Here is a 15,086-nt window from a genome sequence, read left to right as displayed (position 1 = left end):
TGAATTTGATCTTTATTTCAGACTTTGAGCGCAATCAAATAAAATATAACAAAACTACAGAAAACTGAAGTTTTTCAAGCACTCAAACAGCCTGAAAATAATCAATCTTTGTCAAAAGGTATTGCAATGAGTCAGACAAAATAAACACAAGTGGTTGTGGTAGTGGCCGCACACAGCCCATAAAACTATATGATCAGGGATCTTTTAACACTGATGAAGGCGTTTCGCTTAGCACTTGATGACTGACAAGGTGGTTTCCATTCACACAGTACAAAATAAAGAAAATTTAAAAACATGTTTCCAAAACATGAGAGCAAATACAATCTCAAAGTGCATGCTTAAATACTTACAATTCAAAAAATAAATGCATTTCTTTTAAAGTGGTTGTTGTAGATGATTTATAATGTACAATTCAGAAATGATTCAAAGACTGTTATAAAGAAATGTAACACAATTTAAATGCCAAGTTCATTTGCATTATCTTTTCAGTAGAATTTAAACTTTGTTGGACTGATTCAGTGAAGATTGGTCATTTTGCAGATCCTAGATGTGAATGACAACAAGCCAATGTTTGAGACTAACACCTATGTAGCCACATTGATGGAGGGGATGCCAGTTGGGACAAGAGTGGTCCAAGTACGTGCACTTGATCCAGACTGGGGCTCTAATGGACAGGTGTGTGACAAGTTCAACTGAGTATTTTGTTGTTTTTGTATTTTGCTACAAATACGTTTGTCACTACAGTTATTTGGTTCGGATAGTTGTAGATGCTTTGAAAACGCTACCGTATTAATTAGAATTTTTAAATTGCAGGTAACCTACAGCCTCGGACCTCTGCTTACCTACAACTTGGACATGACAAAAGACGCTCGCTCCCTCGGTGACCCCATCGCCTCAAGTTCCGTCTTTGCTATTGACAGTAAAACAGGCTGGATCACCACAGTGAGTCAGATGGACCATGAGGCCTGCTCCAGCTACAGCTTTGAAGTAGTGGCCTCTGATCTGGGGGAGTTACAGTCTCTCTCCTCCACCACAGTGGTAACCATCACTGTGTCCGACGTTAACGACAACCCGCCGCGGTTTGAGAGGGAGCTGTACCGGGGTGCAGTAAAGGAGAGCGATCCCCTCGGTGAGGTGGTAGCTGTTCTAAAAACTAAAGATCAAGACGGCGCAGATCAAAACCGCCTCGTCAACTTCTACATCACTGGTGAGGAAATGAAGAGTACAATAACATAATGTAGTTCAACACATTCTGTGCTGCAACAATTGTCCCTCATGCAGTTAGATGAGGTTGTGTTGCATAAAAATTATTCACTGGCCTAATGGGGTTGCTATTATTAAAGGTCAAATATTAAATTAATTTGAACTCAAATGTCAAACACAACTAACCTTTTGTTTTTTAGATTTCCTTTTAATTTGAATATTACAAGGTATGCATTATACATCAAAACATTTCAAGCAAGGCAGAGAAACCCTGTATATTTGCATTTTTATTTCTCAAATAGGATACAACTTAAGTGAGAGAAAAATGTTTAGTAACAAACTATAGTTTATGTTATATAGTTTAGTTTTCAATAGAACCAACATAACTCCTGCTTTAAATTATTTTTATGAAACTATGTAAAATTAGTATATTAGTAGTTGGAATTCCAAAAAACACTGGCACGTGACTTTGTGTGGTCACTCCATTTTCATGCAGGTAGTAAAAAACATTGTGTGGCTGTCCAGCAAAAACACTCACCTTGACACTGAGCTTGATGTTTTCCATTCACATAACACTGTCTGATAATCACTGAGGATGATATATTTCGGCCTCGTGTTCTGGCATTTAAAAATACTGATGGAATCCTAATGGAAGCATTGTAATAAAGGTCAAATTTTAAAAGTTTAAAAGGCTATTGCTGCTATACCACTAGCCTGGTTTACACTCTGATGATAGATGTTTATTGATTGTGCCAAAGGGTACCTGCAATATGTGTGTGTGTGTGTGTGTGTTGGTAGGTGGGGAGATGATGCTTATTCATCTTGTGAATGACTAAGACTTTTAGTTTGTTCACAAGTCTGTTACAATGCATTGTCTTTCTTTGCTGTGTAGTGTCAGCATTTTAATCCTCACCTGTTTAATCTCCAGGGGGAAACCCGCGAGGCGTGTTTGGCCTGGCCCTGGTGCAGGGAGAGTGGAAGGTTTACGTGAGTGGTCTGCTGGATCGTGAGCAGCAGGACTGGTATCTGCTCAACATCACAGCCAGCGATGGCCTATATGTCGCTCGTACTGCAGTGGAAGTTACCGTCATGGATGCCAACGACAATAGTCCCATCTGCAACCAGGTCAGGGATACAGACAAATGGAAATGGATAAAATAAAAATATTCCAAGCAAACAAACATAGAGCAGACTGTAGAAAGGAAGATGAACTACTATTCATGGTAGAGTAACTGCCTTTATCCGTTTGTCTCCAGGCTAACCAAATTCCAATTAGTGTTTTGTCTAAAAATAGAAAGAATACAAGCCTTTTGAATATATCGTATGATAATACAGTCAATGTATAGTAAATATTTGCGAAAAGGTAAGTTATTGTGGCTATAGACTGACTGCTTCTTTGTTAAACATGGTTGAAAAGGGGCACACATATATATATATATATATATATATATATATATATATCAAGTAAATTCAATTATTTTTGTGTTATTATAAAACAAGTTTTTGTGTTATCATAAAACAAGTCATGAAAAAGCTGAGGGGCAACATACAGTAACTGCACTCCTCCATTTGTAAATACTAAACACAAAGCTATATGAATGAATGCATGAATTATTAACTGATGATGAGTTATTTAATTATTTAATGCTATATTTACATTATCATTGTCAATCGCAATACCTGATGGTGAATATACATTGTCATAGTATTAATTAGTTAGTTGATATTCCCATGATGATGAACTTCCTCTTCGGTAATTTTAGGGTGGAAAGTGATTGTGTTGAATAATGTTAAAATGTCCATACTGTATGTGTGATTTTGTAAAAAAAGCCAACCTCTGGGGCTGTAGTAGAACAGGATTTGTTCAGTACAGACTCAATGTGAATTAATTCAAACAAACTGTATATTTCAAAGAATGTACTGTAACCTCCCTATAAACTGGCTTTTACATAGTGCTTTTATATAGTGTATAGTAATCTTCAAAATGCCCACAGTCAAAAGCGGATGAACTGTGCCCTTTAAATTACACAAATGACAGAATTTACACAAACAAATGACATGAATCAGTAAAAAAAACAAAACAACAACAATCAAACAGTGTGTTAATTCCTACGTTGCTACTTTAACACTTATCCTAAAATTAGCGTTAATACTATGTCAAAAGCTGATCTATGAGAGGAAAATCGCTGTGAAAAGGGAAGATAATTGGGCTGCGCGGTCTTTTGGGAATATCGCTTTTCATTTAGTAGTGATCTGCAATTCTTCAATTTCACATAATTAGTTGAGAAACTTTCATTCTCTCTCTAAACTCTTACTAATTATCTTTGAAATCAATCCTCCCTGTTTCCCTATTCTCTTGTATTCTGTCTGTTCTTAGACAAGTCAGGCCTGTGTAGCTACAAAGTGGTTACTCTGGCATTGCACGGCAGCAGCATCAAATGTATGAAAACACATTAAGAGTCAGGCACTGTACTATAGCACATTGTTCTCATGTTTTTCAATAATTAAGTAGTAATAGTAGTAGTAGTAGTTATAATAGTAGCAATAGCATTTCTACTTGAAGTAGTGGTAGTGGTAGCAACAGTAATGGCAGTAAAAGTACACATACTACTGCCACTTCTGCTACTAGCCGTAGTATTAGTCATGGTAGAAGCAATACAGGAAATATTAGTGATAATTATAGTGGTAGTAGTAGAAGTAGTAGCAGCAGCTGTTGTACTAGTACCTGTGAAGGAATTTTCTTAAAGGGACCTAGGTAGGTAAAAGGTAGTAGGTACAGGTCATACATATTTCATGCTTGGGGTCACTTGCAGTCCTAGAAACAGAATTGCCTCTGTCTCTATAGCAATAGTTCATTCTGCTGTCTCCTCCATGTGCATGACGACAGCAAGTTCCGTTGCCAAGACACTCAAGGACAGTGTTCTCTGTCTCAAGTTAGATGGATACAGACTGTCTCCACTTAGAATGTAATACATGTGACCTCATAATTCCAACGTGACTTAGGTAAGCATTAGAGTTCAACATCCAATAAGATGGTTACACATATTTAGGCCAGTAGAGAATGACCTTGTAGGGGGTACATTGTAGACTCTATAGGGACAGTAAAGAGATAAATATTGTGGACCAAGAAGGGATCTTGAGATTTGGCTTTGACACTGCACTTTTTTTCTACTCTGTACTGTCGTCACCAGTCTCCTCGGCCGAGCTTCAATAAATACTTCTGTTTAAGACATCCTGAGTTTCCTGAAACCTTCTTCATCGTTAGAGTTGACCAGCTCACAAGAATTTCCTTCAGAGTACTAGCATTATTAGTGACATTAGAGGTATAAGTAGTTGCAAGCGTAGCAGTAGTATTTGTAGTAGCTGTAGTACTAGCAATATCAAGTATGCTAGTTTTAAGCAGTATTATCAGCAGCTGCAGTGGTAATTGTTTGATGACCGCTGTTTTAGGGCTGCAGCTAACAATTGTTTTCATTATCAATGAATCTGCTGTTGTGTTTTTTTTTAATTAATCAATTCATTGTTTGGTCTATAAAATGTCAGAAAATAGTGGAAAAATCACATTTTTTAACAATCACAATTTCCTAAAGCCTAAGGTGACGTCTTAAAATGTATTGTTTTGTCCGACAAGCAGTCAAAAATGTAAAGCTTTTCAGTTTTCAATTATATAAAACAGAGAAAAGTAGTAAATCCTCACATTTGAGAAGCTGGAACCAGAGAATGTTTGAACATTTTTGCTTGAAAATTTGACATAAACTATTAATTATAATAATACTTGCGATTCATTTTCTATCGACTGACTAATCAGTTAATCGACTAATCATTTAAGCTCTAAATATAATTAAATCATTTACAGGATAACTCAGGGTGGGATATAGTAGTTTTTCCATTGTGCTGGTCTATGATCAACAAAATAGTGAGGTCACAGAGTTAATTTCTATAGGTAGTCACTGGCAGGAGTGGAGGCAGGGTCAGAAAAGGGCACTTTGTTGTGCTGGTTCTGTCAGCAGGGATAATGGATGCAGCACCCAACAGTTGAATGTGTTTTCTGATGTGTTGGACAGATTTTTTTTTTTCAGATAGTATCGTTTCACGTTGTGCTTGTATATCTCTGTGTGTGTATGCCAGGCTGTGTATAGTGCCTCTTTTCCTGAGGACATTTCCACTAACAAGGGCATCCTGACAGTGGGCGCAACAGATGCTGACTCAGGCTCCAGCGCTGAGATCCAATATTCACTGTTTGGCATTGGGGTTGAAGATTTCTACATGGATGCAAACACTGGTACATTCAGTTATTATTTTTCTTTAGATTTTTGTATGATCAAAAAAATATATACATCACAGATTAAACGTCTTTTCTACAGCTTTATACACCTCTCCACTTGTGTCCCAAGGTGAGCTGCGCACGGCCACTGTCATGGACCGAGAAATGACGCCCAACTACAAACTCATTGCCCAGGCAACTGACGGAGGAGGGCTGTTCTGCCGCTCTGACATTTCTCTCAAAGTGCTGGATGTGAATGACAATGCCCCCTCTTTCTCCTCTACTCATTACCTAGCTAGTGTGTATGAGAATGCCGCCCCCAAGGCTTTGCTTACCCGGCTGCAAGCCAGTGACCCTGATGAAGGTAAGCTGATTTGATGTAATGTTGTTATATGTTGGATGTGTAACATCTAAAGGATGGATGATAATGAGCAAAGAAAGTTTCCTACATACAGACGGGTTAGTCCCTCATTCGTCCAGGAGTGTTCTATCGGCTCCCATCCGGAAGTCATTCTCAATTGTGTAAAAATGGAACCAGTAATCAGTAATCTAGTAATCAGATTACTGATTACTGATTACTGGGCCATCATGGAAACAATTAGGTCAGTTTCAGGTGAAACTAGCTAATCAACAGATACTCAGGTATACTTCTTCCTGAGGGCAGGGCTTATGTAACACAGAGTTCCCGTTCCATTTTTTCACAATTGAGAATGACTTCTGGATGGGAGCCGAAACGTCTTGATTCTGAAAACAGTGTCCAGATGACTACGACTGAAACCTTTTCTATGATTTCCTACATACAGTGAATGTAGGTTCAAGCCATTACATCACTAAACATTCAAACTGTTGACTTGTCCATGAGAAACATATTTTATTATTCTTCCCATGTATCTAAAATTACCCTGTAATTAAAAAAAGATTATTACCAGGAACAGGAAGAGGAACATTTTGGCACAATATTTAGTCCTGGGTGTGCATGAATTTGTCTTCTGTTCTCTCCAGGTCTTAACCGTACAGTGGTCTATTCTCTGGTGGATTCAGTCAATGGATTCTTTTCCATCGACCCGGTATCTGGGATGGTAATTCTGGAGAGATCTCTGGACAGAGAGAGCCGAGACTCCTATCATGTCCGTGTTCAGGCCACTGACCAAGATGGGCAACAGGGGGCACTGTCCTCACAGGTTGGTGGTCCCAGTGACACAAATTCAATCTCAGTTGTATTTTTGCCATGCTATCCAATATATCCACTAAACCTAACGGCAGGGAGTGTTAGTTTAACACTCATTAACCCCCCCCCAGTCTTCACAACATTTATATTTTAGGTGATATAATCATGGTTTTCTGAGTAATTAAATCAGATACAGAGCAATTAATACAGCTTATGAGTAATTAGCATCAATTATTTCTAAAAACACAAATAGATATGATAATGTAATTTAACCTATTTACCACTATAATCTAATTAGAATTTACACACTACATATTGAATTACAGATTAGTCAGCCATGCAGTCATCCATCTGGTGATGTGCAATCTGTATTTCTGTCCATACACATGGATAAGAGAAGCCAATGAATAAAAATATGTTGTTTAGTGTAGAGATCAGATAAAGAACCTAGTAGATTCAATCAAGATAAAACTTTGTAAAATTGTACAGTGGATGGGATGGAGAAAGTTACAAGTACAGAGACAGAGGCAGTGCAGAGACCATAAGACAAGATGAAACAGTGTTGGCTCTCTCACACCCACTAGGTTTGTCTTTCTTTGGTCCTTTTTAGGCTGCCAGAACAAACCATAAACACAAACTGGAATTACACCCGATGTAGCAAAAGTGAGGTCAGGTGTGGTCGTTTTGGACCACATGTCCATGGGGTCCGCTGTCCATGGTGCTGAAATTTAATATTATTATTTGTGGCAGTAAGTACCAATGCTAATACAAGTAGCAGTAGTTGTAGCTGTAATAGCAGCAATAGCAGTGGTGGTACCAGTAGTGGTTCCAGAAGTTGTAGCAGTATTTATAGTAGGCACGCACCATAAACAGCAAAACTTACACAAAAGCACACAATCAGAACAACACAAACAACTTCATATCAACAAACCTATCCCATTTATCACCAGGCCTAAAAAAGTATTTTAATAATTAGAAGTAAGATATAAAAAAGAAAAAAAGTCCTCATTCTTCTATACAAATTAAAGCATTATTATGTAGAAAATGAAAACTACCTCTCAGGATAATTACTAGAAACTAATGATAAAATTCATGTAACATATACAGTATTCATAAAGTGCGTATTTCCGCATACTCAGCGTACTCAGGGCCGGTAGCAGCGCAGACAAATGATTTATTAGGGAGTTCTGTTAACAGTCTCTTGTGTCTCCCTCAGGTTGATTTGACCATTTTGGTGCTAGATGTGAATGACAACGCTCCAGTCTTCCAGAGGAGGGACTACGCTGTTACTGTCCCTGAGGATGTAGCTGTGGGAACCGAGGTGCTGCGAGTGCTGGCGACGAGCGTTGACATTGGACCTAATGCAGAGATCACCTACCACATCCGATCGGGCAACGAGTTAGGAAAGTTCACCATAGACAGAAACCTGGGTGAGCAGAGGTTCTTGTATTGTCCTTTTTGAGCAGTAGAATTTCTTAAATTGAATCCTATATATACCATACTATGTGTACATTTTAGGCTCTATTTCTGTGACTGATGATTTGGACTTTGAGGTGTGTAAGGACTACTACCTCACCATTGAGGCCTGGGACAGCGGGAACCCTCCTCTCAGCACTGCTACCATGGTAACCATTGAACTCATGGATGTCAACGACAACGCTCCATCCTTCAGTCAGGACATCTACAATGTTCTGGTCAGCGAGGATGCATCTGTTGGGCAGACAATTACAAGGGTAACATTTAGTCTTAATTTGTTCCCCACCCTTATATTGGTATATCTATACTTTTCTGTATTTTTCATTAACTTTTGTTTCTCTCCGTATGTATTTTCTAGGTTTTGGCAGAAGATTTGGACAGCCAGGTGAATGGGCGAATCACCTACTCTATCCTGAAAGGTGACCGTAGCAACCATTTCTGGATTGACCCTGTAACAGGACTGCTCAAAGTCAATAAGCGGCTCGACAGAGAACTAGTAAGAATGCATCTTTAAGTACAATATCTCATAAACAATCAATAGTAATTTTCTGGTTCATGAGCACAGCCAAGGCAGAAAATACCAAGTCCGTTCAAGGTCAGCACCCAATGAAGTCTCATATTATGCAAGCATAAAATGGGACTTGCTTGCCATACTGCCTGATACATACAGATGCTATGGCACTCTCATCCCCTTCTGCTCCATCTAGGTGTCCAGGTACTCTTTGTCAGTGCAGGCGTTCGACAGTGGCTCTCCTGCCATGTCCTCCACTGTCACCCTTAACATTGACATTGCCGACGTTAACGACAACCCACCCGTCTTCACCCCTCCCAACTCCACAGCCATCATACAGGTACACATCTGTGTGTGTTTGCTGATGTTCGTGCATTTTTGTGCTAGCGTCATCTCAACTCCTCTCTCTCCATACTTCCAGCTAAACCAAGCTGCTGGCACCACCCTGCTGAAGCTGTCAGTCAGCGATAAAGACTCCCCTAGAAATGGCCCTCCCTTTGAGTTTCGCATCGTGTCAGGAAATGAGGGAAATTTCTTCTCCCTGGACCAGACTGGAACTTTGAGGTCCAACCGTGTGTTTGGCCCCGAAGCCCCCAGAGAGTTCACTCTTGAAGTCCAGGTTAGCAACGGGAGTTTTTTAACCACTGTAACGAAAGAGTTTCCCCTCGGGGATCAATACAGTATTTCTGATTCTGTATATTCAGGAAAAGTTGACTGACAAATACACTTTGTTTGCATGGTTACACATAGTCAGCATTATGAGTCTCTCATTGTTAGCTGCTCAATAGTCTGTCTATTAGAGTCTTAAAGTAGCCTTATATAAACACGTTTCTGTAATGGAGAAGCGATTAACACCACTAATATGGCAGCATAGAAGGAGGGTCTATGCTTTAATATTGACTGCATCAATAAAAAAATTTTTCAGCTCCAGTTACATTGCTATCCATATTTTTTGTTTTTAATTGTTTGCTTATACAGATGCCAGGAGAATGAGTGTCTGAATGTAAACACAATGTTATCATATCACCTTCTTATAACCATCTTAATGCGATAACCATCTTTACACATCTTCCCCAGTAAGAAATTGTACCCAAATACAACCACCAGTAATTAGATTTCAATCTTAAGTCTGTAATATTTCAGCAGAACTTTACCTCTGTTTCTTTGATTTGAGTCACTGAATATCTTTGTTTTCTTTGTTTTGGTCTCTTAGGCAAGTGACTCTGGTAAGCCAAGTCTTACCTCTTCTTCCTGGATATTTCTGAGGGTCATCGGGAACAGTCAGTACAAACCCGCTGTCTCCCCCCTCGAAATCTTCATCGTCATGGTAACTGACACCTTCCAGGGCGGCCCAATTGGCCGGATCTATGCAACTGACCGCGACCTCAATGACGTGTTGTCATTTACCCAGAAGCCTCAGCCCAAGAGCATGTTTAAGATAAACAGACAGGATGGCAGCATCGTGGCTCTGCCGGGCCTGGAACCTGGCAGGTACACACTACACCACACAAACACACTCTAGCACACACACAGAGGCTAAAAACTTGTGGATATGAGAAAAAACTTTTTGTGTGTAAACACACGCCATTTTCTTGTTCTCTCTCAGATACCAGATGAATGCCACAGTGAGTGACGGACGTTTCGCTGTGATAGCTGATGTGTCAGTCCAGGTCGAACAGGTGACAGATGTGTTGCTGCGTAGTGCCCTGACCCTACGTTTCAGCTCACTGTCCCCAGAAGACTTGCTTGGTCGCTACCTGAGCCAGATTAAACTAATGTTACGGGGACTAGCCGGCTGGAAATGGTCACCAGGACAACAGGATCCCATCCATATACTCAGTATACAGCCAGTGATGGGGAAATCTGACGTGGACTTGCTTCTGGCCGTGGAGAGGCCAGAGACATCAGGCAGTGGGCAGATGGGTGGGATCTACTCCCAGCAAGAGTTGTCAGCAAAGGTGGATGAAGCAGCAGAGCAAGGCCTGATTCGAGGTGTCCTAGCTGGGGCAGTGGTGGTGAGCAGTGCTTGTTCTGGGGAGCTGGAGTGTGGGGACAGGGTGTGTGAACAGACACTGGTGATGGAGGGTGGCTTGCCTGTCACCTACAGCACAGAGAGGGTCAGCTTGGTGTCACCAAGGTTCAGCCCTATAGAAACCTGCACCTGTCCTGGTGAGCACTGCACTCATGCATGGACTTGCAATCTAACTAAGCCCCACTCACATTGTTAGTGCCTTTGATATCTGTCGCAGCTGTCAGTATGCCAGTATTAGTCATTAGTTTTGATATATAAATCTGTGAAATCCTGAAGCGTCTGAATGTGTTTTACTACATGTACATAGATATTTTTTGTGTAAGTTTGTGTGTTGTATTTTCTTGTATTGAATAAATCTCTAACTAGGTTTTGAAAAGTTGGAATCATAGAAGTAGTGTAATATTGTCTATCTGAAAAATAAAACTGATAACAGAGAGACAGATAGATGTTATGCATAAAAAGATGCATACATATATTAAAGAATAAAACATTTTTTTCAAATGAAGACAGATGATATTCTGACTTCCTGAAGGCATTATTTTTTAATATTTCTGTATCTGCCCCTTTCCAAACAGGAGGGACATGTCCCACTCCTGTGGAACTTTGTGAAGGTCAGTCCTGTCCAGCAGACATGCAGTGTGTCCGTTCTGGTCCTACAGCGCCATCTGTCTGCCAGTGTCAGCCTGAGAGACTAGATGAGTGTGCAGGTATGATTTGATACTTCCTTATGCTTTTGGACCACTTCTGTGTATCTGATCAGGGCAGACGAGTAGATCCTCAGTTGCAAGGATTTCATTTTGTATTATTTGTCTTTTTCAAGCCTTTGCCCTCCAATCCTGTATCTCTATGTTTTGTGAATGTGTAGGCCAAACCTCTCTGAGTTTCTCTGGAAACAGTTACATCAAGTACAGAGTGACAGAGAGTGGTCAGAGTGGAGAAATGAGGCTCGGCTTGAGGATCAGAACACTTCAGAGAAGAGGAGTCATTATGTTCACACGTGTTAACCCCTGTACCATGCTCAAGGTAAACACATTTACATCCTAATGCTACACTTTACTGTATAGTTTCCCAATGCCAGATCTGCTCAGCAAATAGTGTACTGTAAACATACAATTAATTTCCCTTTCCCTATCTTCCACAGATTGAAGGGGGTCGACTCTGGTTTCAGTTGGACTGTGACAACACCCTTGGCATTATGGGTATCTCTGGCAGACCAATAAACGATGGCCTCTGGCATGCCGTTGCCTTGGAGCTGACTAGGAACTACACTCTCCTGTCATTGGACGACAGCTATGTGGAGCGCCGCCGAGCAGCTCGAGCCCCTGTTCGCCTTTGGCCTCTGGCCCCAGATTCATCCTTTTTCTTCGGGGCTCAAGTGAGGCCAATGAACGGGCAAGGCGAGAGGCCAAGCCCAGGGCCAGGGAGAAGCCAGGGAGGGCTAGGACTTGGGGACCGTGGAGCGAGGGCCCCCCCAAGAGCCCAGGATGGCTTCCAGGGCTGTCTGGGCTCACTGATGCTGAACGGTAACGAGCTGCCACTCCAGAATAAGAGGAGCCGTTATGCAGAGATAGCCGGACTGAGTGAAGTCAAGTTGGGCTGCGTGCTTTATCCAGATCCATGCGTCAGTCAGCCCTGCTTCAACGGAGCCATCTGCAGCAGTCTGCCCTCTGGAGGTCTGTGTAGATGACAGTGTGAATGCGTGTGGGTGTTAGTCATCTTGTTGTATAAAAACAACATAAATAGCTGTTGTTATATGAAACAAATTCACTTGAGTGTCATTTTGAGCATTTTCATTTTTGCCTAATTCTAATTTGATGGCTTGTTTGTGCAGTGCTGACCATCAACTTATACGTATATATTTAGTCTGTACGGTGCTTAACTATTCAGTCATTTACTCGCAAATGAAACCACATGATATTAACTGGATTTGATATTGATATTTATTAATATTTATGATTATATATTATTTTTATTATTATTTGACACATTTTTAATTTCTCTCTCCAACAGGCTTCATGTGTAGTTGCAGCGCTGGCTTCACTGGGGGGCACTGTGAAATTGAATTGACATCCTGCATGCCAAACCCATGCCAGAACGGTGGGGACTGTAAGGCTGTAGGCAGTGCATTCCTCTGTGGCTGTCCTAAAGGACTCGGGGGACTTATGTAAGATTAAATAGCCTGCAATCACACACACACACACAGACACACACACAATCTTTAATTACTGAGTACAAAAACAGTGCTGATGAAGGACGTGCCCTGTTTACACAGTATGTACACAATGACAGGTTTGTGATGATTTAGACACATTAACATCTGCATCTCTCCTCTCATACACATTCAAATATGAAAAAAAAAACATGTGTAGGACACAGCAAACACACACACACACACACACACACACCCATTAGTCCACATTAGCACCCCAGTTGTTTTAGTTGTTATTGTGTAAGATAAATTAGTGTTTCTAATTAAATTCAGTATAATTTCAGTTGAAACGCCTATAATCATTTTGTAGCTTCCTTCTTAATTACAGCTCAGTAATTGCCTTTGAAATAACCTCTCTGCTCATGTGGTTGTTCAATGGAGCCACCACTAGAGAGCAGTTTTCCCTCAAAGGAGAAAATGGTTCTGCTTTTTTATGCTTTTGACAAAGATGTTTTTTTTATTAAGGTGGATTCAATTCAATTTAGCTGAATAATAACTGAGATAAAAATTAAGATTTTTTTTTTTTCAGGCAGCAGATTGTTCATTATCATCCATCAGTTAATGATGGACAAAGATTGAAACCATAGCCAAAGAAAATACTATTTTCTGCTATGAGCAAACAGCTGTTGGCTATGAAATGTTCCTGTGGATTGATTAAAAATATTACACTGAAATATTTGCATTTAAATAACAATAAAATAAAGTATATTCAATTGGAAAATTCCCTAAAAATGTGAAAATTTCCCTTTAAAAGTTAATTCATAGACACAGAAATATATTACAAATATCACACAACTTGCTGAATTAACGAGGTTTGTTAATTAGGGTATAAGGCATTCATTTTCTAAAATATTCATGAGATGATATCACTGGCTAATATAGCCTGGCCAAGTAAACTGTGCAGTATAATGATTCCCTGCACTTTTATCATTTAAAGCAAAACTTTGGATACAAAGAAGCTTCCCACAGTACTCAGTGTGCTTTTTCTTCTTACACCAGACCAACTCTTGTACAGTGTTTTGAAAATCCCATCAAGAAAATGTAATTGAAAAGAGAAATATAAGTATTTTCTATCTCCCTCACAGCAGGGCACCATGTTTGAAATGATAAGCCAAGATGAGCGTGTATGTTTGTGGAGTAAAATTATGTTTGTGATTGTCTTTGTTTTATTGGAATGTTCGTCTTTATATAAGAATATTTGTGTGTGTGTGTGTGTGTGTGTGTGTGTGTGTATGTGTTTGCATTCATGCTTATTTCTTTAAATCAGAACCATGTAAATTAGGATAAAAGGGGAATCCTTGAAGATAATCCCTTGATTTAGCAAAAGAAAGGCCCTCTGAAAAGATGATCTCCTAAGTATTTATTTTCTTTCTGTCTTTTTAACTCACTGTCACACTTTAATCTTTTATTCTTCTCTTTCACATTGATACAAATCTTCTTCACCACTTCCATGCATAGCAATGTATTTGTCTATGCCTCTGCAGATGTGATGAGGATATAAATGAGTGCGACCAGGATGAGTGTGGAAATGGAGGAGAGTGTGTCAACACGTTCGGGTCGTTCTACTGTAACTGTTCAGAGGGGTACGAGGGTCAGTTTTGTGATGATCAGACACCTGATGATCCAGGGGATGACACGCAGGTATAGTATGAACAACACTTATAGAATCTTACAGAATATACTCAAGTATAATCCAAAAAGTACTAGCATTTCAGCTTGCTTTTGCGCATTCAGCTTGCTCCTAATGGGACTTGGAATACTCAGTGAAGCTGTTTAGAATTCTGAGTGTGCAGTGGCCTACCGGGAAGGTTTATTCATCAGCTTAGTATGTTTGTCTCTGCAGTAGATGAATGAAAGTATGGTAATGGGTAAATCACAGTTTCCATTTGAAGTTGTCACGCTCTTGACATTTGTCGTGCGCTATATACCTTATATTGCAAGCCCAATTAATGTTACACATTGTGAGAAGGAAGGTGCTTTCGTTATTCCCTAGAAGACTGTAATTAGCAGAGAAATAACCATAATCGACAAAACTTATTAAGCTGTTTTCACAACCAATGGATACATTAGCTTTGGTTTTTTTTTTTGGTTTTTTGTCGTTGTTCAAGGACATTTTAACACAATTTACACAGTATCACAGCAGTTCATGAAACTGCCACGAAATGTGATCTATAAGATTTCTGTACATGGACACGAAATGTCTATTTTAATTTAGTCATCACA

The 15,086-nt window shown here is 39.8% G+C and overlaps 1 protein-coding gene across 1 annotated transcript in view; it reads left to right on the top strand.

The window, feature by feature from the left end:
- Positions 1–15,086, top strand: part of LOC122888174 (protocadherin Fat 3) — a 65,147-nt gene that overhangs the window by 35,861 nt on the left and 14,200 nt on the right. The window contains exons 29-46 of the mRNA XM_044222240.1: positions 541–675; positions 814–1,207; positions 2,132–2,328; positions 5,332–5,485; positions 5,598–5,831; positions 6,470–6,648; positions 7,852–8,065; positions 8,154–8,368; positions 8,470–8,607; positions 8,819–8,962; positions 9,044–9,241; positions 9,836–10,113; positions 10,229–10,791; positions 11,230–11,361; positions 11,520–11,677; positions 11,796–12,327; positions 12,665–12,818; positions 14,348–14,504. Of these exons, the coding sequence (XP_044078175.1) occupies positions 541–675; positions 814–1,207; positions 2,132–2,328; positions 5,332–5,485; positions 5,598–5,831; positions 6,470–6,648; positions 7,852–8,065; positions 8,154–8,368; positions 8,470–8,607; positions 8,819–8,962; positions 9,044–9,241; positions 9,836–10,113; positions 10,229–10,791; positions 11,230–11,361; positions 11,520–11,677; positions 11,796–12,327; positions 12,665–12,818; positions 14,348–14,504 (4,176 nt within the window). The remainder of the gene's footprint in view (positions 1–540; positions 676–813; positions 1,208–2,131; positions 2,329–5,331; positions 5,486–5,597; positions 5,832–6,469; positions 6,649–7,851; positions 8,066–8,153; positions 8,369–8,469; positions 8,608–8,818; positions 8,963–9,043; positions 9,242–9,835; positions 10,114–10,228; positions 10,792–11,229; positions 11,362–11,519; positions 11,678–11,795; positions 12,328–12,664; positions 12,819–14,347; positions 14,505–15,086) is intronic.

Source organism: Siniperca chuatsi, linkage group LG14 (genome assembly GCF_020085105.1).
Source record: "Siniperca chuatsi isolate FFG_IHB_CAS linkage group LG14, ASM2008510v1, whole genome shotgun sequence".
In the NCBI taxonomy this organism is placed as follows: Eukaryota; Metazoa; Chordata; class Actinopteri; order Centrarchiformes; family Sinipercidae; genus Siniperca; species Siniperca chuatsi.
This window is presented reverse-complemented; position numbering and strand designations above follow the sequence as displayed.